At 40.9% G+C, this 24321-nt stretch overlaps 1 protein-coding gene across 1 annotated transcript; it reads right to left on the bottom strand.

The window, feature by feature from the left end:
* Positions 1 to 17997: 17997 nt before the first annotated feature.
* On the bottom strand, positions 17998 to 18747 carry LOC133806270 (uncharacterized). The gene is made up of 2 exons (XM_062244390.1): positions 18580 to 18747; positions 17998 to 18480 (listed from the first exon to the last, which is right to left on the bottom strand). Exons 1-2 carry the CDS (start codon positions 18745 to 18747, stop codon positions 17998 to 18000), a joined length of 651 nt encoding a protein of 216 aa, XP_062100374.1.
* Between the last annotated feature and the right edge of the window lie 5574 nt (positions 18748 to 24321).

The following is a 24321-nucleotide window of genomic DNA, read 5'->3' as shown; positions in this document are numbered from 1 at the left end:
GGGCTCGGGTTCATTTGCCAAGATGGACATCATGACACTAAGTATCTCCCTTGGATTCTTGATAAGGTTCATCTCCATCGACCAGTTAGTCTACCGCCTCAATTGGCATCCTGGAGAATGTAGGTTGGTCGGGTCCGGGAAGATGAGTCGGGTCTGCATCTTAGTCCCGGTTCCTTCATTACACTCGTGCCCATTGAATATTGTCAATGGTGCTTGGGCTATCTGGGGTTTCCTCATTCCTTGTTCACCAGGTTCAGGATGGGTCCGGACCTCTTAAGAGGGCCCACGTACCCATTGGTTCATGCCACGTGTCACGGGTGGAAAACAGGGATAACATTTACCCCCAAGTCTTCATCCATGTTCTCATGGTGGAGACTTAGCGCACTCTCCCAGATCAATCTCAAATATCCCGGTTCGTTGACCAGGAGCCGGTTCATTTACTTTGGGCCATTTAGGTGACCCATATCCTTTCAAATTACTCTTGACAAATCCACAGTTTATTCTTCGATTAGGCCAATTTATGCCCCTGCATCGTCCGAGACCGTCGGATGGGGATAATCCTGGGATCCCCACTGTGGACCGTTGGATCAAATAGTGGATTTTTACCCTATAAATACCTCGACAGGCTCATTTCAAAACTTTACTCAACTCATATATTAACACTAGAGAGTCCTGAAAGCTTCGTATGTCCAACATTGCCGATGAGATTCTCCGGTAACTGATACACCTTCGTGTCCACTTATTTCCAACGAGACCTCTTTCTGTTCAACCAACAGAAAATCTTGTCTTGGTTCACACATCTAGGAGTGTCGACGAACTGCTGCATCATATTCTCAGGTTCAAGACCGAGATTCTGCCGACGTTTTCACTTGAGATTCTACAAATTTCAAATCCAATACCTCATAGTAAGTTTTGTAGTCATTTTCTCATATGTTTATTCCTTTTAAATTGTTTTTATTGTCAAGCTACTTTTGCGACCATAAAACTGTTAGGTCTGTGACCACTGTGTAGGGTGGTTCTAGGTAGGATAGTGGTGGACATGAACCGTAGATTTTCTAGGCGATAACTCATGTTAGTCTGATTGTCCCGGATCAATCTGGACGCCTCAAGACTGTTTCGGGTGAGTTAGAAAAACCTTTGGCTTTTAGTTCCCGACTTAATATCTTGGGATCTCTATTAGTCCCGGATTTGGGTCTGAAGGGGACCTCTCCAAGCAGTTTTAGGAGTACCCCCGTACCTCAACAAGCTTTCTTCAGTTTTGGTGCTAACTGCTTGGTTCTCATTTTCTTTGTCGCTTCCAGGTCCCTGATCATGAGTTACGCCGTGACCTTATACGAGGAGGATGTTGTCCAGGCGGGCCTCATAGTCCTGGAGGGGACCAAACTTCCCACTGGCAACACATGGGAAATGGACGAGGAGAAGAATGAGTTCCGGAATTACCGGATGTTACACCAGCTGGAGAAAGCCCTCGGAGTGGAGTCGACTCCGGGACTTTTCTACAACCGACTGGCCCAGAAGGAGGAGAAGGCCCATACCGACGTGGGCATGTTTGGGGCCTGGAGCATAGGCCATATCAGCACGGGATATACTCTACCACTCCACAACTATTTCGCGCGGTTCCTCAAGTTTGTGGGGATCTCGCCCTTCCAGCTTCTCCCCCAAGCGTACAAACTGCTCGCGGGATGGCGCATAATCTGTGCGTCGAAGGAGATCCCAGCGCCCACTCCCATAGAAGTGATGTATTTTTACAAGCTGGAGCCGCAATTGAACTCAAAACACAAGACGCGGGACGAGTTTTATAGACTGAAAGCACACGACATCAGTCCGGCTCCATTCAGCACATGGCAGCACCCCCCGGATGTCAGGCACTATTGGTTCATGACATCCGGGTTCATCCTAGAGAAGAACCCCACTTTGGTGCTAGACTTCAAGCGTGTGGGTAAGTCATTCTTCTTCATTTTCTATCCAGCCATTATTTTTGTTTATTGGACACTCACAATCCTAGAAAATAGGTCCATATGCTCAGACCCGGTTCAGCGAATCGATCTTGGAGAAAAAAAATTCTATGCCACTCTGAGTGCTGAGGAGCTAGACGTGGGGGGCTTCGTAACTACGGAGAACCTTCAGCTGGTCAGGTTGATTGTCGCGAACCTGTCGCAAACCAGTCAATAGATGCCCCCAACTTCTGGGGGTTGCAATGCGAGACAGATCCCGCCCTAAGGGAGGAGCTGGCCCTCATCCACATCAAGGCCTGCGGCCAAGGCAGACGTGGAGAAGGCGAAGAAGGAGTAGTCCCGTCAGGCGGAGAGGGCCGAGTCCGAAGAATTGGACGCCCTTCTCGAGGGGACGCAGCCTAACACCGGAGCTCCTGGGCTAGCATTTCGAGGCAAGGTAAATCTCCTCTGATTTTAACTTATGCTCCTCATTTTGAGGGCTTAGTTTGGAATAGGCAGCAGTACCAGGATTATTTGACTAGGACTATTAGCAACGTTGGGCTTCCTTGCCCCATTGCTATAGACACGCTGACCCTCATGCGCTCGTCCTGGTTCCTCCAATACGGTAGATTTTTGGACCTGGATGACATGGGGGACCGAATTCATTATTTCTCCCTAGGAGAGTTGGGTCGTGCCCATTCCATAGATGAGGGTTTGTCCCGGAGGACTTTAGACTTAAATGTTCCTTTTATTTTTTACTGTTACCCCCATTCATTTACTTTACTGATCAGTTTTCTTTTTCTGTCTATCTCAGGTGATCCAAAGATGTCCAATCCTGTGGCCAATATGAAGGAGATTATTGAGGCCAGGGTGGCCGCAGCCAAGGCTTCGGCGAAGAGGGCCGCCAAGGGCCCGGCCAAGAAGAAGATCATGGAGTTGATCCTCGAGGATTTAGAGCCAATCCTGGAGGCTTCCGAGAAGGGTCCGGCTACAGGTTCTGTCCCGATGGCGCACGTCAAAATGATCCCACCTCAACTTGCTCCTCTCCAGATTATTAACTTGGAGCAGGAGCCTTCTGAAGGAGGAGGGACAGACAAGAGGAAAGCGCACTCAGTCGTTGCAGGGTCCTCGAAGTGGGCCAAGAGGGCCAGGACCGAGGATCCAGCCCTGGCTGAGGAGCATTCTTTCGAGGAAAGCCTCATTGTTAGGCAGGAGGTCCTGGAGGCTACAGGACTTTCTGTTAACCCAGTCCTTCCCGAGGAAGGAGACCTGGTCCTCTAGGAGGAGAGGATGAAGATTGTGTCCCGGGCTTGGGAAGACGGATGGGACAAACGGGATGAGGTGGCCCGGGCCCTGATCATCTAGCGGAAGACGGAGTTTGTCGATCGTTTGGAGGCCTTTAATGTTCCCCAACAGATCGTGGACCGACTTGTAGCCGAGATTGGGTTCCGACCTAAGTTGGGGCAGGACACAGCTCCGCTTACTGCGAATTTGTTGGCTCAGGTGGGGGCTACCATGTCCACCTTTCAGCTTAGGAGATATGCGACCTTAGCCAGCCAGGATGCTCATTTTATCTCCCAGGCCATCGCGGTAAGACATATGCCCGTCTAGTCTTTTATTTTATCATCATTATTCCTTGTAAATTTTCTAACTTTGATTTGTTCCAAGATGCCTTATTGGGCCATAGGAACGCGGATCTGGTGGCCGAGATGGTAGTGAAGCTGGAGACGGCCCAGATGGAGTTTGAGGGGGTCGTTAATCAGCGGGAAGCTGCCAGGGAGGCCCTTGCCAAAGAGGCTGCTCGAATTGAGGCTGAGCGTGAGGAGGCTGCCCGGTTTCGAGCTCAGCACGAGGAAGTTTTGTCTAGGAAGGACGTTGAACATAAGAAGTTGATGGGCAACTTAGAGGCGAAGCTATGTCATGTTCGTGGCTCGGAGGCTTCGATCAAAGCCCTTCTGGAGGTAGCTGAGGCCAAAATTTACCAGGAACGGGAGAAGGCGGCAAAACTTGAGTCTCAGAACCAAGCTTTGGAGGGCTTGGTCCAGCTGGAAATGAAGCAGAGCGAGGAGGCTCGCCAGGAGAGGGAGCAGGCTGACGAGATGTTGGCAGTCACTTTTGACGAGGCCATTTACATGGCCTGGCTCCAGGATAAGAACATGAATCTCCTCCTCTATCCGGATTTGGCTGCAAAGAAGGCTGAATTTGAAGCCAAAGAGAATGCTAATGCGACGCTCCTAGATGGGGAACAACAGAGTGAGAATGCTCCAGATGTCCCGGATCAGAACGAAGCCTAGGCCTGGGCCTTTGTGTTTTAGTTAGGGCTTCCTTTCTATTTTTGTAGTTGTATTACTTTTATGGAAACGGATGCGTCCAAGATAATTTTTATTATCCGTATTGTTATATATTGGTTTTTCTCTAGATAATAGTTCCCACTTTGTATTCTTTTATTTTTTCCTCCGAATTCATTAAGTGTTTTATCACTCTACATGAATTTGGGTTGAATATTGAGTCCTGGTTCCAATGGCCAGGACCATTAGGGGAAATAATGTAGAAGGTATTTAACCTATCCTGAGACCCACGTTCGGGTCTTGATGGCCTGGACTGTCTTGGACTTAACCAATATAACTTAACTGATTTATCCCGACTCTATGGTTCAGGTTCTAATGGCCTAGGCCGTTATGGATTTTTTAGATATGACTTAATTAATGAACACGTTTCGAACTTGAGGTTCAAGTTCCAATGGCCTGGACTGTTAAGGAGTTATCAACTACCGTCTGATTTATCTATCCTGATTCTGGTGTTCAGGTTCCAACGATCTGGACCATGAGAGATTAGTTGATTAGCTTATTTCGAACATAAGGTTCAGGTTCCAACGGCCTAGGCCATTTATAAGACTAACTTTAATCAATTTAAACCTCAGATTCACGTTCCAATGGTTCTGGGCCATTATAAGGAAAACATAAATATGAATTTGGTTATTCGGGACCACATTAGGTCTGGACCAATTTTTAGGAGATGGGTTTTGAATCCTCACACTATATAGGTCCGGGTTAGGACTGAGCTTTGAGCCTTTCATCCTATTTGTTGGGAGTTAGGTTTTGAACCCCCCAGACCATGTGGGACCGGGTTAGGATTGGGCTTTGAGTAGTTCGGTTTTGAACCCCCCGGACCATGTGGATCTGAGTTAGGACTGGGATTTGAGCCTTCCATCCTATTGGGTTTTGAACCCCAGTCTATACGAATCCGGATCTGGACTAAGCCTCGAGCTTTGCATCCTGTTTTGGTTTTAATCCTAGACTTGTATAGATGGCCTTACCCCCAAAGTGACCAAAAAGTGTAGTCTTAGGTCACTTGTTTGTGTAAAAATTGAAGACGGACGTGAACTTTTTCTTTCCTTACAACATTTCTTATGGTGTTTTGTATTCACCATTTCCATTAAAAATAAATCACCATGGGGCGTACATAAATTTTTTTAGAAAGAAACAGAATTACATCCTCTAGGGAAGACTCTTCTGAGGACTAGATCGTTGGTTTCAAACCTTCGACTCTTAACTTTAGAGATAAAGAGCCTGGCGATCTTTCCCTGATACATCTTCAGCTGCACCTGTGATTCCTCTCAGATCTCTTTGTTGAGATCTAGAGATTCTTGGAGTAAGGCGCGGACGGGATCATATGTGTCTCATCTTTGAGACGGGACTGTCGTTTCTATTGGGATGATTGCTTCACATCCGTACACCATTGAGTAGGGAGTATGTCCGGTTGACGTTCTTTTTGTGGTTCGGTAGGCCCATAGGACGCGGGGCAACTCTTCCGGCCACTTGCTCTTGCAGGCTTGTAGCTTTTTCTTTAATGTTCCCTTCAAAATCTTGTTCACGGCCTATGTTTGTCCGTTTGCTTGAGGCCTTGCGACTGCGGAGAAGTTTTTGAGGATGTCATGTCTTTCACAGAAGTTGGTGAAGTGGACACTATCAAATTGCTTCCCGTTGTCAAACACGATTTTGTGAGGGAAACCATATCGGCACACAATGTTGTTGATGACGAAGTCGAGGGCCTTTTTGGAGGTAACGGTGCTCATAGGTTCCGCTTCGACCCACTAGGTGTAATAGTCTACGGCTATAATGGCGTATTTTACTCCACCCTTCCTGGTCGAGAGGGATCCTACTAAATCGATTCCCCAAACTGAAAAAGGCCAGGGACTGGTCATCAGGGTTATTTCCGTTGGAGGGGCTCGCGGGATCTTCGCGTACCTTTGGCACTGTTCACAGTTCCGAACATAATTAACACAATATTTCTTCATCGTTGGCCAAAAATATCCTTGCCTTAGGATTTTCATGGACAAACTGATTCCGGCTGTGTGATCTCTGCAAAAACCTTTGTGCACTTTCTTGGATACGCATTGAAGATAGGGCATGGACAACCCCTCGCGATAGAGTTTTCCATCCATCATGACGTATTTGGGAGCGTGGTACTGAAGTTTCCTAGTGGCAGCCCTATCCGCGAGCAATTCCCCAGTGGTTAGGTGCTGGATGAGAGGGCCCATCCAAGACGTAGAGTAATCAATGGCGTTGATGATTCGGGGGCTTGAATACTAGGCGTGGGTAGATGGTCGATCAGGACCACCCCAAAGAGTTCTGCTTCAGCATCCGTAGCCAATTTTGCCAATGTGTTTATAACGTCCCGGATTTTCAAGACTCAATAATGCGAAAATATAAACGTTTTCATGCAACAAAATGTCTCAAAAATCCTTATAAAAAAAAATTTAAAAGTCGTATGGCCATACTTAATATTTAATACAAACATAGTTTATGAAGAGTAAACTAAGCCTAGTTTATGAAAATAAAACAACATTTCCAAAAACAAAACAGCTTCCCAAAAAGTCGGTCCACATGTGTTAAAGAATATTTATTATTGCTCAATGGAAATATGGAAAAACCAATATACAACTCTATGCAAAAATACAATAGACAAGGTAATTGATTAAATAAATATTACAACTCAATTGCTCAAAATACAAGTAACTAGAAAGATATAGAAGAAGAAGATTACAAACTCAAAACATTAATTATACAAGTAAAAAAGAACAACAAGATCAAAAGAATGAAAATAAAACAAACTCTCACACAACCAAAGTGTAGAGTAGTGGGGATCACCAACTTGAACAAGGTTCAAGACCTTTGTCCAAAAGCTTATTTCCCCCTATTCTCTAAGCACTAAGGGATCTCTCTAGGAAATAGCTCTCTGGAATTATCAAGCCTTTTGGTGTATTTTCCAGCCAAGTGCTTTGTGGATGGAAAATGGTGTGTCTTACAAGTGAGCATTAGGCTCCTATTTATAGAGTTTGAGATACCCCTTTGAATTTCAAATTCCACCAATCCCCATGGCTGTTACCAATGTTTAATTGGATGTTTATGGAATTAAAATGGAGATTTGGGAGTTATTTGGGATGTTAGAACCGTTCAATTTGGAAAAAACTGAAAAACCACATAGGCTGTCAGCTTCACTGGCCATGGCCAGAATCATTAGTGCCCGGGGCCACTAGCCTTTGTCCCCCAGGCCGCGGCCAGGGAAAGACAGTGGTTGCGGCCACAGCCTATTTTCAGCCAAAAATGTGATTTTTCCAAAACGTTCCAAAAAGTCCCAAAACCTTTCCCACATGATTTTGTAACCTCCAAACACCTATTGGGAGTTAAAAACATGTCTCCAATAGTCATATATCATCATGACTTTGTGAAATCCAATCTCAAATGTGTAACATATAATATACACATTATTGGGTAATATTTGGGAGTTACAAATTTGTAACTGATTTTGTAACTCCAAAATATGTCACATTTGGGCACACACATGTGTCTAATTTTGTGACTCTCAATAATATGTTACAAGGTGTGACAAATCACATTTGTGTGACAAATCACATTTTGTCACACTATTTAATCTAATATTATATTATATGAAATAATATAACATTCCCCCACTAGATTAAATAATCACTTTTTGTAACACTTATTTAATCAATCAACTCCCAGCTCATTTTAATATAATGTTTGATTGATTAAATAAGTGTTACAAAAAGGGATTATTTAATCTAGTGGGGGAATGTTATACTATTTCATATAATATAATATTAGATTAAATAATGTGACAAAATGTGATTTGTCACACCTTGTAACATATTATTGAGAGTCACAAAATTGGACACATGTGTGTGCCCAAATGTGACATATTTTGGAGTTACAAAATCAGTTACAAATTTGTAACTCCCAAATATTACCCAATAATGTATATATTATATGTTACACATTTGAGATTGGATTTCACAAAGTCATGATGATATATGACTGTTGGAGACATGTTTTTAACTCCCAATAGGTGTTTGGAGGTTACAAAATCATGTGGGAAAGGATTTGGGACGTTTTGGAAAAATCACATTTTTGGCTAAAAATAGGTTGTGGCCGCGGCCACTGTCTTTCCCTGGCCGCGGCCTGGGGGACAGAGGCCAGTGGCCGCGGCCACTGATGATTCTGGCCACGACTAGTGAGGCTGACAGCCTATGTGGTTTTTCAATTTTTTCCAAATTGAACGGTTCTAACATCCCAAATAACTCCTAAATCTCCCTTTTAATTCCATAAACATCCAATTAAACATTGGTAACAGCCATGGGGGTTGGTGGAATTTGTAATTCAAAGTGGTATCTCAAACTCTATAAATAGGAGTCTAATGCTCACTTGTAAGACACACAATTTTCCATCCACAAAGCACTTGGCTGGAAAATACACCAAAAGGCTTGATAATTCCAGAGAGCTATTTCCTAGAGAGGTCCCTTAGTGCTTAGAGAATAGGGGGAAATAAGCTTTTGGACAAAGGTCTTGAACCTTGTTCAAGTTGGTGATCCCCTCTACTCTCACTTTGGTTGTGTGAGAGTTTATTTTATTTTCATTCTTTTGATCTTGTTGTTCTTATTTACTTGTATTATTAATGTTTTGAGTTTGTAATCTTCTTCTTCTACATCTTTCTAGTTACTTGTATTTTGAGCAATTGAGTTGTAATATTTATTTAATCAATTACCTTGTCTATTGTATTTTTTGCATAGAGTTGTATATTGGTTTTACCATATTTCCATTGAGCAATAATAAATATTCTCTAACAACATGTACATCCACAAAGTAGACTCCAACGCTCACTGCTGCCCTAGTTCTTACTTACAACAGGAAACAACTAGGTAAGCGAAAATGCTTAGTAAATTCAACTTTGAAACAAAAGCATGCAGAGAAGACAAGTGGTCACTAACTACTGGTAACAATATCTCAACACAATTAGGGTTCTGGATCCATCCGAACCCTAAACAATCAATTTCAAGAATGCAAAAGCGTTCTGGAAAACTTATGGTCATGCCTGATAACCAATAGAAAACTATTTCAGATAAATAGATAAATCACTGCACTCAGAAAATCCCAGAGCAAACAGATATAATATATCATAATATAATTTGAGACCAATGCTCAATGATTTCTGACAATCGGCTGTATCATGCCCTCCAGCATATTTGCTAATCAATAGAGGAGAACCGAGTCTTAGCACTAAGATCTAACCAATAAATATCCCCATCAAGGGTAACTATTGAGTTACCTAGGGCATCGCTACTTTACCAAAAGTAAATCCCTCACAAGGGTAACCATCAAGTTACCAAGGGCATTGCTACTATTCAAGAGTGTAATCGAAGTTACACGGGTTTACAGAGACTTCCATGTTAATCAGTGGTGCTGGTGAGCAGTTGCCCCTAGGATGTTCAGCCTCACTAAAACTTGGCAACCCCTGGTATCTCTAGGCACTCTCACTGAATGGCCAATATTCACGACTACTATCTGGGAATAACTTATCAGAGCACTTGCTTGGGTTCTAACCGTTCAATGATTAAGTAAGCATGAGGGCCCCTAGGTCCCATTCATTTTGGTGCCCCTAGGTTTCAACCAGTAATTCTCACCTCTTGGCCACTCGTCGCTGTAGTGAACCAGAGATAATAAAATCAAACAAGCAGTGTGACGGGGATCAGCCGTCTCGGATATGACGGATATCTACTATTCATATTTTCTGAATCAACACCTACTAGACTAACGTCTCTATGCAAACTTTCTACGACAATGTATATATGTGCATGTGTCTCTATACTAACATACAATACACTAGTCGTTTCATGCTGTAGCCACACAATAGAAGTTGACTTACTTGGAGTCCTTAGCTCTCATTGGGATTTCACCCTCCAACGTACAGTCCAGTTACGCTTAGCCAATACTGTAATTATCCATACAGTATATTCGGATTAATAATGGCACTCATAATTCATTATTATTATTTTGAGCAGTTTGGTAATTTTCAAAATCATTTGAAAGGATTAAAGATACTTATTTGGCTTTAAACCCATTCAAGAAATGCATACTCTAGAATTTTTTAGACTAAACCCTAAGTCTCGGGGACACCTATCCTATGGTCTCGATACCGAGGCTCGGGTATCGCAATGGTATTTTCCCAAAATCCGCTAAAAATTTTATTCTTTAAAAGTTCCGCTATTAACTCGTACTTTCAATAAGTCGGTTAAATATATAAAATATTTTAGCCAGTATTATATCCAGAAAATACTAATTAAATTCCTCAATTATTTTTCAAGAAAATAATCTCTTAATTTTCCTTTTATTTTTCTTAAGGTTTTATCTCTAAAAACCATTTTAAGAAAATAGCCTAATTCTAACTTAATTAGAAAAAATCATTAATAATTGCTTGTAAGACTTGCCATGTCTTTATCTTGTAATATGCACAAAAATGTATTTTTTTTCTTAAGTTCCAAAATCTCATTTTTGCACTAAATGTGAAATCCTCATTTTTCACATTTTTAACTACATACTTTGTTAGGTCATGGCTTGAAATTTACTTACCCAATTGTTACCAAAATTTCCCAATTCAATCTTTGGTATGCCATTTAGGTCTTTGTAAAATCTTAGGTCAAAAAGAGCATTTTTTATTGGTGAAAATATTTTCCAAACATTGAGGTAAAATGACATTATTTTCAAGTTCTTATTTTTTCCAAACTTTTGCAATTAATAACTCTCAGACCGTCCAGTATTTTGTTACCAATTTTACAATGGAATACTAGGTTATGCCAAGAACATGTCCACCAAATTTTAACAGAAACTGGGTTCATTTTCCCTATACAGTGGCTGTCCAAACTTGGTCCCGAATTTAATAATACGAAGAAAAAAAACAGTTTTTTTTTTTACCTAAACTTTGAAATAGCATATCTCACTCATTTCTAAATGTTTTTTAGTGTTTCAAAAGCTAAAATTCATGTACACCATCTCAACAACATTACAGTATAATTTATTTTTACAAAATCAGTATACAGTGGATGCTTAACCCCTTGGAAGTCACGACCCAAAACTTGTATTTTTGTTTTAGGGTTTCCAACAAAACCCTTAGGGATTTTGGGTCCCTATTTTAAAAAACCAACATACAAGAATCATAAAATATTTCAAGAAACTACCATAGCCTTATTATACCATCAATAAGAAACTTTAAGTATTAAATACACAAAATAATGCTTAAAATAAAAACTATACAAAAACAACCATAAAAAGTAAACTTTTTACCTCTTGTTGTTCTTGCTTTAGGTTTTGATGTTTCTACTAGCTTAAGATCCTTCAAGACTCTTTCAAAACCTTAAACCAACTTCCCCAACAACATATATAGTTAGTTATTGAAGGATATATGGTTAAAAACTCTAAAAAATTCAAGTTTTTGAAACTTTTACTTTAGGGAAAAACTCTTCCAAGACCAAAGCTTAAGCTTCCAAGCTTTCATAGTGTTCTTGGTAGTTGAAAATGATGAGAAAACTTGAGAGAGAATTTTTGAACAAGATGAAAGTGATATGAGAGAAGGGGGGTCGGTTTTGGGGTGGTTGGAAGAGCATAGACAACTCTAAAATGACTAAAACACTTAAGTGTTTTTACCTTTATCTCTTTGTGTCATTAACCCTAATTTAAATGTGATTTAAAACTTAATTAATTTGGTCCACGCAATTAATATCCTCACATGACCGGCCACCTCTTTCTATTTATGCATTTATATTTTTTTTATATAAAGGTTAATAAACATTTCCTAAGAATTTGTCTTTTTTTCCAAAAATCCAAAAATGACTTTCTATAACCTTTTCAACTCTTATAAGTTTTTTAAAAAAATATAAAACTTAACACATAATAATTAAATTAAATGTCTCTCACATTTAATTTAATAAATCACACAATGCCATTTAAACTAAGGTCCATTTATGGAATAAAATTTCCCAATTCGGTAAAATTAAGCATTTAACACAAAATGCCCTAAAATTTCCATTTCCTCTTCGGTTTATTATTTTTTACCAAACTTTAATTTTTATGAATGTATTTTATGCCCAAAATATATTTGTCATAGTTTTTCATTTTATTTTTCGAGATTTTTACCCGATTAGGGTTTTTGTGTCGGTCTAAGACCGAAAGTCTTATCTTGACTTTTAATCACAAACTTCATAATTTGGCTAGCAATAACTCATGGAAATAAATTCCAAAAAATATGATATTATTTAAAATAATATTCTTAACTCGGGGAAAACAATCTCGACCTAAGTCATTTAAAGGTACCCGAAATGCAGGGCGTTACAGTGTTTGCAAACACATTCTGTTTCATGGGGATTTGGCGGATGAAGTATTTCTGGAAGGATTGGAGTAACTCTCGGGTTCGCGTCACATAAGCGGCCATATTCTCCCCCTTTGTTTGGTTTTCACCTGAAATCTGCTTGACCACCAGTTGGGAGTCTTTGAGGACTTCTATATTTGGTGATCCTACCTCCCGGGCCAAGCGTAGTTCGGCCAGCATGACCTCGTGCTCAACCTCGTTGTTTGATGCTTCGAACTAGAAGCATAGGGAACTTTGCAATTGGTGACCTTGAGGGGATTCAAGATGATCCCAGCCCCGACCCCATTTTCATTTTAGGCTCCATCTACGAAGATTTTCCACAAAGGCATTATGGGGTCGATGGGTTCTTCATCTTCAGTTATCCCGGTGCATTCTAAGATGAAGTCGGCCAGGGTCTATCCCTTGATAGAAATCCTGGGGACATACGCTATGTCAAACTGGCTAAGCTCCATGGCCCACTTCAAAAGTCTCCCCGATGATTCAGGTTTCTGTTACATCTTTCTATTTACTTGTATTTTGAGCAATTGAGTTGTAATATTTCTTTAATCAATATTCTCTTGTCGATTGTATTTTTGCATAGAGTTGTATTTTGGTTTTTCCATATTTCCATTGAGTATGAAAATATATTCTCTAACACATATGTAATGCCCCGAAATCCCTAATGCGGTTTAATAGCTGGATTAGTAGGCCGGGAGGGCTATACTTGCTTAATTATGCCATTAGTTGATAAATGCATGCATGTGGTCCACATTTTAATTACAGGGGTGTGATGGTAATTTAGCCCGTTGAGGGTATAATTGTATATTTGTATGCATGTCGATGGTATGCTGTTGAGACCACATTATAATGTGGGTTTGTTCGAGCTATTCAGTATGAGACGATCTTGGAATATTGATTAGTGGTCTAGTCACAACAAGTTTAAGTTCGGGGCTCGGGATGAGTCTCGGGGTGATTTTAATGATTAGAGCGTTACTAGGAATTAAAGGGTAATGGGATATGAATTATTGGTGTTTGAGATTATCGAGAATAGCGGGAATTGGAGAGCGTTAATTATGATTAACGAGATAGGTGGAAAATACTAATTTTGCCCTTGGGAGCCTTTAGAAACCTTAAATTGACCTAGGGGTATAATGGTCATTTCACCCCTAGGATAGATATAAGCCATTTTAGGTTATGAAAGATGAGAAAAACAGAGCAACTTGGAGAGTTTTCCCGTACCTTCTTTTTCTTCAATTTCCTTTGGGATTTTTGAGCCATTCTTGAGGATTCAAGCTTGGGAAGTAAGCCTTGGGAGTTTGGGAGTGTGTTCCTCCATTGAAGAGCATCATAAGCTGAGCTAACCATTGAAATCCCTGGTTTGCCCTGTTTTAGTTCTGTTTTACAGCTGAGATTTCTAGGTTGAATGCTTGGTTTTGTTGGGAGTTTTGGCTAGGGTTGTAACGCCCTGGATAGCCAAGACCGCTACACCGTGTGTTTATAAAGTGTCAGACTTGCTAATCAAGTCATTTAAATAAAATTCGTGTCATTTAAACTATAAAGGAACTAGGGTTAAAAGCGTTTTGGTCTCAAAAGCCACATTTTCATTAAAAAGTATTATCTGTTACATGGGATCCCAAAAATGTTAAGTTCAAAGACTGTTTACAAAAGTCTCAAGGTTTATATACAACAACCGGCCATACTAAGGCAAAACAAGCAGTTAGGTGATCCCTGTCCTGATCCACTTCTCGACCGTGGCGGCCGAACCGCTGGCTATGTACATTCCACCTCGGAGCTCTCCACCTCAGGCTTGGTCCAGCTTGCCCTTGCCTTTACCTGCACCACGTAGCACCCGTGAGCCGAGGCCCAGCAAGAAAACACAGCAACAGCATAGCATAAGCAATTAGCAGACAAGTCAATATCTCATATTGCATCACATAATCTCAACCATATAATCAGTCAGTACCGTCAAGTATTCCACATACTAAGCATATCGATTCATAACATGTACAGTTCACAAATGATAACCAGGGCTAGTGCTCTCAGGCTGCTCCCTCTGTTATCCCATTGTTCTTGGCTACCAGTGGCCAATTCGCGCCCTGTGCGCTAATATCATGTACGGTACTCTTAGACCGCTTTTACATGTCCCATGGCGTGATACCAACATTGACACGACACAATTCTCGGGAGCTCTTAGTCCCATCACAATCATACAACCGGGTGCAGTTTTCTTACCTTTCAATTCACTAGTTTCCGACGCCACGAAGCCGCGAGCACGGTCCTCTACCCCGAGCCTCTCCAAAGACCTAATCACATCACAAATGAAACATCCTTTGTTACTAATCAATCCAAAACTACTTCCCGGAACCAATCCCACACTCTCGGAATTCCCCAAATCCCATGTCCTGAAATTGGCCTAGCGCCGCGGCGCATCCCTATAGGGCCGCGGCGCCCAACAAGTTTGAGCCGCGGCGCCCAGCAAGTCAGAGAACTCGCTCTGCCCAGAAATAGCCTCGCGCGCGGCGCGCAAGAACAGCGCCGCGGCGCTCCTTCGCGAGCCCAAAAATCTGGGTTTTCCCCTGCGTTTTTCCCGAACCCAAATCACCCCAAACTCACACCTAAGCCCCAAAACCAATTTAAAACCCCAAATAGATCATACCACAACCTATCAACATCATAATCTAACTCAATTACACAACTATTCTCATAATTCACACTTAAGTTTCAAATTCAATCACTTAAACTAAAACTTGAGAAAAGTACACACCAGACTTCTAAATCCTTAAATCATAATAGCTACGAGATTGCAAACATGTTTAATACCCTTACCTCAATCAGAAATTCAACTTAAGCTTCCTCCAATCCAAGCTTTGAACTGAATTTCTCCTTGACAAACCAGCTGAATTTTCATGCAAAACAAGCCACTAACTTGCTTCAATTCATGCTTATCCTCCAAAAACCAGACTTGAAACTTAAACAAATCATAGATAGACCCTTACCTCTGAGTAATCTTGGCCTAGGCTTAGCTTAATTGCCTTGAATCATCAAAATTCTCTTCTTAGGTCTCCCAACTTCAGCTTCCCTCTTCTTCTCCTTTCTTCTAGATTTTCCTTCCAATTTCAGCATAAATCAACTTCCTAAGTGTTATACGTGACTAACCTTTCCTCTTAGCTGAAGCTCATCTATTCACTGCCAAAAGACCACTTTATCCCTCCACTAATATCCCTTCCTAACTAAACCTCAAGGGCACACCTGTCTTTTTACTAACATTACAATTCTACCACCTTTCCAACAAAACCTGTTACTCTCTATGGTTATTAACAGTTACGCAGGTTACCAAATCACCAGTTACCATTATCTAGATTTCTAGGACCGTCTCGGCACGTGCATCACATTGATATCACTACACCCACGTGGTACAAATCACATAGCATAATTATCACATAACATAATACACATAGTCATATAACATGCTTTAAATCATAATCATGCATCCTAGTCATTACAATCACACATAATCTCTGTTATGCCCTCCAGGCACACTAATCAAGGCTCTTAAGCCTAATTAGTGAATTTGGGTCGTTACAAGGGTTCTTATGGTTGTGATGTTTGGGGTATGTTAGGATGGCTTTTGGGTTCATTTGGCATCAAAAATGGGATTTGGAAGCATTGGAATCAGGCTAGAATCGAAGGAGATGAAGAAGGAGGTTTCAGGGGGTTTCTGGTCTGGAGGTAGCGCTATAGCGCCCACCCTAGGGCGCTACAGCGCTACACAGGGGTCTTTTGGGCATGTCGAGGGTTCTGAGTGTAGCGTTGGGGCGCTAGGGATCAGCGCTGTAGCGCTACTCTGTTCCTTCAAAGTCCCATTTTGAGTGTTTTTAAGGGTTTTTGACTTGGGGTTTCAATCCTTAAGGCCCGGGATCGAATCTACTCACCGTGTGGGCGTGTTTCGAGGTCCCGAGAGTGGTGCTTAGGTTAAGACCCTATCCATGTTGATTTTCATTAATGGAGGTTGTAATTGGTTGTGATTAGGTAACCGCTAAGGAATCAAAAGTCGATCGTTCTCAGGAGTCGTTCTTATTATTATTTCTCGCTCGAACCAGAGGTAAGAGAACTGCACCCCATATGTGACATGCATGATTATTCTTGAGGCATATTGATTGTGTAAATGTGGACATGGATTGATTATCGAATGCTTAGCAAATCTTGCTCACTTGTGTATGGCACTGACTCATTAGTCAGAATTGGCAAAGGTGTCGGTATCAACTGTGAAGCTGTGACTCATTAGTCAGGTTCAGCAGTGGTACTGGGCACTGGTCACATAGAGTTGACTCATTAGTCAGGATGGCTTTAGCATATTCAACGCAAGCCAGTTAAGATTATATCTAATTGACATCTGCATTGGATGACTCAAAGAGCATTAATGCCGGACCGACCTCAAGTTCGATGAATATTATAAGCGCTTGTGTGGCTTACCCATCAGTCACTCATCTGTTAAGTTATAGACTTATCTATCAGTCTCTCATCTGTTTAAGGCTAGTGGCTTACCTAGGAGCCACTCTTCTGTTTACCTTAATGACTTGCTTGTCAGTCACTCAGTATGGTTTTCTAGAACCTCAAGTGATATTCACTCATCTGTTTAAGAGCTATAAGCTCTGTGTGATTATAATGATAATCATTTGATAATATTTATATCCAATACTATGTTTTTCTTGCTGGGCTTTGGCTCATGGGTGCTATGTGGTGCAGGTAAAGGGAAAGAAAAGCTCACCCAGCCTTGAGTGGAGAGCTTAGGTGGTGATGTGTACATATGCGGCTGCTTGACCACCACGGCCAAGGAGTTCTCAGAGGAACTAGGGGGTTTAGCCTATTTTTGTTGCTTAGGTCGGCGGGTTTGTAATTTTGAAACAGTAATGACCTTTTTGAGTTGTAAATAAATTATAAATGTTCTTGTGGGCCCATGAACAGTTTTATGTATTAAATAAAACATATCATTTCCTTTTGTTGGTTTTTCACCTTAGCCTGTTAACAACACTTAGAACACGTTTTTAACCAAGGGACTCGGGTAGCGGGTCAAATTTTCGGTTCACCATTCACCGTAACAGTTCTAGGGTAACCAGGGCGTTACAACATAGCTTCTTTTCCTATTCTTCAGAATCGAAACCTCCGCCTTCTTGTTTCCAGACCAGGCGATCTGTGACTTTTTTAAGAGCGGCCAGCTGTTTTATGAACTGTCTGGCCATTCCATTGTCCAGGGGGACTCTCTCGTTCCACTTGTCATTGAGGTTATTCCTAAAGTCACCTCCTCAGGGGTGAATCTTTTCCTTGCGGGCCCGCTCCTTTTTGGCGTTGAGGCCGTCACGCAAGTCTACTTGGGAAGTATCGTCTCCCGAACTGATTGCTTCTGGCTCTTCTCAGCGTTTGTGCCCTCTGTGATCCTTGTTCTTGGAGGCGCTGGGATAAAAGCGTCGCTCCCGTTGTCCTGTCTAGGGAAATTCCGGGGCTTATTACCTTGCGAGCACTTCCCCTGCCGATCATTCGGATGATCCTGTCCTGGGACAGGATTCATCCTTTCTTTGCTAGGGAATTTCCCTTGGTTAGCCTCGGTTCTTGTAACGGGATGAGCTTTCTTCTGGGGGTTTGTTTTTCCAACAGGATTAGCCATTTTGGCTTTTCCTTTCTCATGAGCAGGATTCGATGGGCTGGCTCCAGGATGTAGGGATGGTCCCGGAGGAGGAATAGGGCTAGCGTCGTTGGGTACGCCAGTCCTGATTGGTGGGGCAAGCGGCCGCATTCCTAGAGGAGGAACGGCTGAAGGATTGGTTTCCAATCCTTGGGCGGCAATAAAGGCCTGAAGAGTTAGGAAGGACTCTTGCAATTGGCGGGTAGCTTCTTTTTATTCAGCTATCCTAGCTTCTTGATCCAGGACATGTTGTCTCACGCGAATCACCTCTGGATCCTCTTGTTTAGGATCCATATCCTTCTCGTCAAGATCAATGGGGTTTTCGACCTCGTGATCCTCATATTCCCCGTTATCTTCCTCGTAATAGCCTTCGTCGTAGTCACCCCCATCTCCAAAGTTCTGGGAATCGTTGGGCAAAGGCCCCTGATAAGGCATGTCCTCGGGTTGGTCTTGAGGAAATGGTTGGTTGGGCAATGGTTCTCCATTGTCTTTTTGTTGCTGGTGAGCAGGATCAAACACGGTATGCCTAGTGTTCACCATTTTCGCAGATGATCGAGATTGGCTCAAGCTTCCTTCAGCTCTCAATAAAAGCACCAAAATGTTTACCGAGCTTTTCATAAACTATAAATATATTGTAGAATAAGAGCTGAAAAAAGAAAGTAAGAAATGAACAATCACAATCTTTACATGGTTGAGGCGTTAATGAGCCTTGGTCCACGAGTCATTAGTATTAGGTTTTAGAGAGTTTTGACAATAGAGCTTTCTACAAGTTCAGCAGTGTTTTGCTTACGAGAAAAATTCTTGGATCCCTGCTATAGTGCACAACTGGCCCTATTATAGGCAATCAAGCACATTGGGCCAGACTAATCCAAGCCCAATAGGGATGTAATTATATTTTGCTCGCTAATGGAGCCATAATACAAAGAATGTCACATAATAAAATGTAGTTAATCTGGGCCCATTGGGCTGGCTTAAACATGGCCAAGGCTTACAGCTGCCCATTGTACGTTAGCACGGACTAGTCCGCGTGGGCTTCTAAGGGGATCCTGGGGACGAGATCTGTCAGAGTAGCGGCAGTACTGTTTCCTAGGAACAGAGTACGTTCTGTGCGTACCCTCTTCTGCAGGTTAGTTGAGGAGACCAACTGCCAGATTTCATGGGGATAGGTCAACATCGGGGAAAGCTAGGCTTGCCCTACCCGGACATCTGGTCCTGGTTCATTTACTAATGTCCCGGTTCACTTACCGGAGTCCAAGTTCGTTCACCAGTACTCGGGTTCATTTGTCAAGATGGACATCGTGACACTGAGTATCTCCCCTGGATTCTTGATAAGGACCGTATCCATCGACCAGTTAATCTACCACCTCAATTGGCATCCCAGAGAATGTAGGTTGGTCGGGGCCGGGAAGATGAGTCAGGCATGCATCTTAGTTGTAACGCCCTGGATATCCAAGACCGTTGCACTGTGTACTTATAAAGGTGCAAGACTTGCTAATCAAGTCATTAATTTAAAAACGTGTCACTAAACATGTATGAGCTAGGGTTGAAAAGGTTTTGGTCTCAAAAGTTTTACTTTATATTATTAAATAGTTGTATACATGGGATCCCAAAAGAAACAGAGTTTAAAAGTTGGATTACAGACTCCCCAAAATACAGACAACTGTCAGGCAGACGAAGGCAAAATGAACATTTCCAGGTCTTGCGTCCCTGCCTAAACCTCAACCGTGGCGGCTGAGCAGCTGGTCATGTACATTCCGCTCACAGAGCTCTCCAAATCAGGGCTGATCAAGCTTGCTCTTGCCTTTACCTACACCACATAGCACCCGTGAGCCAAGGCCCAGCAAGAAAACATAATGTGCAACACAAACATTAATAACAAATAGTCAATTCTTTAAGCACAATCATCCATCAAATAATCCACATTAACCATTCAGCATATACTCAAAATCAAGGATATAACTAATCACAGATAACATTCAAGTCTCATATTAACCAGGTCACATAATAATCAGGGCCGACAACTTAGGCCGCAACCTCTGTTTATCCCACTGACTCCGGCCCGCTTAAACCGAGCTCAGTGCATATTAAGTTGTCCTCAGCTACCAGTGGCCGAGCCGCGCCCTGTGCGCTAGTGTAACCCTTGGCACTCTTAGGCCGTTGGTTCACTGTTTATTTTACATGGCATAATACCATCCTTTCAAGCATACACATTAGGGAACCCTTAGTCCCATTACAGATATACAACCAGGTACAGTTTTCTTACCTTTAGTTTTTGCGTTTACTGATTACGAGCGACGCTCCTCGAGCACGATCTGTTCCCGAGCCCTAGCCTTAACACCTAGTCACAACCAAGATATTGGATTCCATTAATATTCAAATAAGGGTTTTCGGATACAATACTAGCTTCCAGGACATCGAATTCCATCAAGCATGGTGGGGAAATCGATCCTGAGCACCCTAGACCACATTCCCATGCCTAAAATCCCCAAATGTTCAAGTGTGCACCTAAGGGCTACGGCCCTTGAAACCTAGCCGCAGACCTGCCCTAAAACAGAGCCAAGGCCATCCCTGGAAGCAAACACGCGTCGCGGCCCTGCCCTTGGGCGCCGCGCCGCTTCCCTTTGGCCGAGCCTCCCTGGCTCCTTTGCATCCTAGGGCCGCAGCGCTCTAGAACAAAGCCGCGGCCCTTCCCTTCGTGCCCAGAAAATCCACTATTTCCAACTTCAAAACCTCATTCAAAACCATTCTAAAACATCCTAACTCAAAACCTATCAATCACAGAACCTTTATCATGACTCTAACAACATATCCCAACAAAAATTCAGCTTAGAAACCCACTAAAACTCCATTTTGATCCTCTGAAACCCAGCAACCAAAAACACCAAAACCAGTCATGCAACACTCAAACTTTAACCTCTGAATAACGAACTGAAGCTTACCTCTTTTGCTGAACCTCCTTCTTGGAGAATTCCTGAGCTACAATCCAAGTTTCTCGGCTTAATTCAACCTTTGAACACCAAAACCATAAACTCCCTTAAAACCCAATCACAACTCAAAATTCAAATGCTCAGAAACACAGTTCAGTCCTTACCTTAAACTTGGTTGAATTCACTTAACTGAGCACCAGATTATCCTACGAATTTCCAGCCCAAATCACTAAGTTCCAGCTGATTTTCCCCTTGGGTTTCTGTAATTTCTTGGGAGAGAAAAGGGAAGAAAAGAGTAGGAAGAGAGTATAAGTCGGTTTATGTTTTATTCCTCTGTTTCCATTAACTTAGTCTAATCCTAGTCGGTTTAAGTCAATCCGGAGGCTCGGGGTACCGGAAACGTCCCCGATGGCAAAACGGTAATTTTCCCCAATATTCCCATCTAAGCTTCATATCCTCAAATATATCTCCATATATTTATTTCCATAACCCGATAGTCTAAATAACTACCCGATACCTAAAATACCCCTGACTTATCCAAAATCAAATACTAAGCCCCGTTGTGACTTTTCCCACTATCTAGCTCCCTAGGATCGCCTCAAGTCGCACGCTGCAGATTTACCCACATAATAATGTGGTTCTCACAATTATAATATTTAATCATAATTTAACATTCATATAATCAAGCAGGCATACCTAACATATAATCATGTATTTAATCAATTAATTCACACATGGACCAAATATGCCCTCCCAGCACACTAATCAAGGCCCTTAAGCCATATTAGTGATTTTGGGTCGTTACATTAGTCCTGGTTCTTTTGTTACGCTCGCGCCCATTTAATGTTGTTGGGCTCGATGGTGCTTGGGCTATCTGGGGTTTCCTCCTTCCCCGTTCACCAAGTTCAGGATGGGCCCGGACCTCTTAAGAGGGCCCACGTACCCATTGGGTTATGCCACATGTCATGGGTGGAAAACAGAGATAACAACGTAAACTTGATAAAACATCATATATAAAAATGAAACATAGTAAAAAAAATCACGTAAATATAGATAAAAAAAGAGAGAAATTAAAGTATTTGGGGTAAATTCCCTTGTATTTATGGCATGTTTGGAAGTCCCTCAGTATTTATTGGGTTGTAAATACATCATATTTTAAAATATAAGATGTGTTTGGATGTAAAGTAGTTTTTACACAATAAAATAATTACTATTTAAAAGTGATAGTATTTAGTAATTGCATAGTATAATTATACATAATTCTCATGGGGATATGAGAATTGAATAATATAATTAGTTCACTTCAATTACTTACAATTATATAATTATTGTTAAATTACCTCGTTAAAAAAATTATGTCTAAATATAGTATTTACCTTAAATTAAACTCAATTCTAATTATCAAGTGGCTTTCAAATAAACCATTAATCTAATACTATGTTTAGATTATACATTTAAGATGATCTTACCTATTCTAATATGAACAACCATCTAGAAGAATGGAAAAAAAATTAAAATAATACTAATGAGCCAGGAAAGGAGTACTATTCCAGTATCATGCTTCTTTTAAACGCGTCCTATTATGTTGTTGTTATATTTTTTTTTAATTTTTTTGAAATAATTGAATAGATTTTTTTTAAATATTAATATAAAGCAATTAAAACTTAAATCAGGAAGGGTTGGTAGTATAGTCAACACCTGCTTACAGACAGAAAAGTTGAAAGTGGGGTATCTGATAAGTTTGAAATATTCCAAGAATGATGATGAGCAAAGGCCCCTCCCCAAAGATGAGCTTTTTGTAGAAAAGCATTTAATTTTTATTTTCGACTAATGCTTTCAATATTCTGTGATATCACATGCACTCGTATGTATTTGATTTCGTTATTACGTATATATAAAAAGGTGAATTCTTCTGTAGGGACTTTATTTTAAGTTATACCAGTGGGGTTATCAGTGTTTTTGATCTGTAAATAGTTTTCGATGCGATTTTTTTTATGACCGTATATATTGTAGATATTTAGAGTTTCTTGCGAATTTTCAGAAAATTCTGAATAGTTTACAGTATCGAAAACTAAGCTCAAACATGTTGCACACGTGACTAATTTTTTTATGCACGTGGAAATCAACATGTAAACTAGTTTTCGGTACTGTAAACTATTATGAATTTTCTGAAAATTTGCAGGATGCTCTAAATAGCTACAATATACACGGCAATAAAAAAAATCGCGCAGAAAACTGTTCACGGGTCGAGAAACACTGAGAATCTTACTGGTAGGGCTTAAAGTGAAGTCCCTATAGAAGAATTGTTCTATATAAATATAGGGGAATTCTCCAATAGGGATTTCACTTTAAGCCCTACTGGTGGAGGGGCTCTCAGTTTTCTCAACCCGGGAATAGTTTTCGGCGCAATTTTTTATATGACCGTGTATATTATAGCTATTTAGAGCTTCCTGCAAATTTTCAGAAAATTCTTAACAGTTTATAGTACCGAAAACTAAGTTCAAATATGTTGTTTAATGCGTGACTAATTTTTTTCATGCGCATGAAAAGCAATATGTTTGAACATAGTTTTCGGTATTGTAAAATATTCGGAATTTTCTGAAAATTTGCAGGATACTCTAAATAGCTATAATATACATGGTCATAAAAAAAATCATAAACTGTTCACTGGTCGAGAAACACTGAGAGCCACACCGGTAGGGCTTAAAGTGAAGCCCCTATAGAAGAATTATCCTATAAATATATATAGCCGATCGATACAGTCAGCCATCCACCACTTTTCCATACCCGTTCCGCCTCATATATTAATAAAATAATATAATAAATCAATATATCTTCTATATAAAAATTATGTAGAGAATGAATTTTTTTTTTATTTTAACAGTTTTTTTTTCTTTTCATTAACTTTAACGAAATATTCCTATGTTTAACAAAATATTGTTATATTTCACAGTAAACTGTAAATAAGACTTAAACTTAAATAAATAATTAAACAAATTAAAATAGAATATTTTTGAGATATTTTACAATAATAATTATTTTAAAATAATAAAATCATATATTTTATAACTTAAATAAAATT

This window comes from Humulus lupulus, chromosome X (assembly GCF_963169125.1).
Source record: "Humulus lupulus chromosome X, drHumLupu1.1, whole genome shotgun sequence".
Classification (NCBI taxonomy): Eukaryota; Viridiplantae; Streptophyta; class Magnoliopsida; order Rosales; family Cannabaceae; genus Humulus; species Humulus lupulus.
This window is presented reverse-complemented; position numbering and strand designations above follow the sequence as displayed.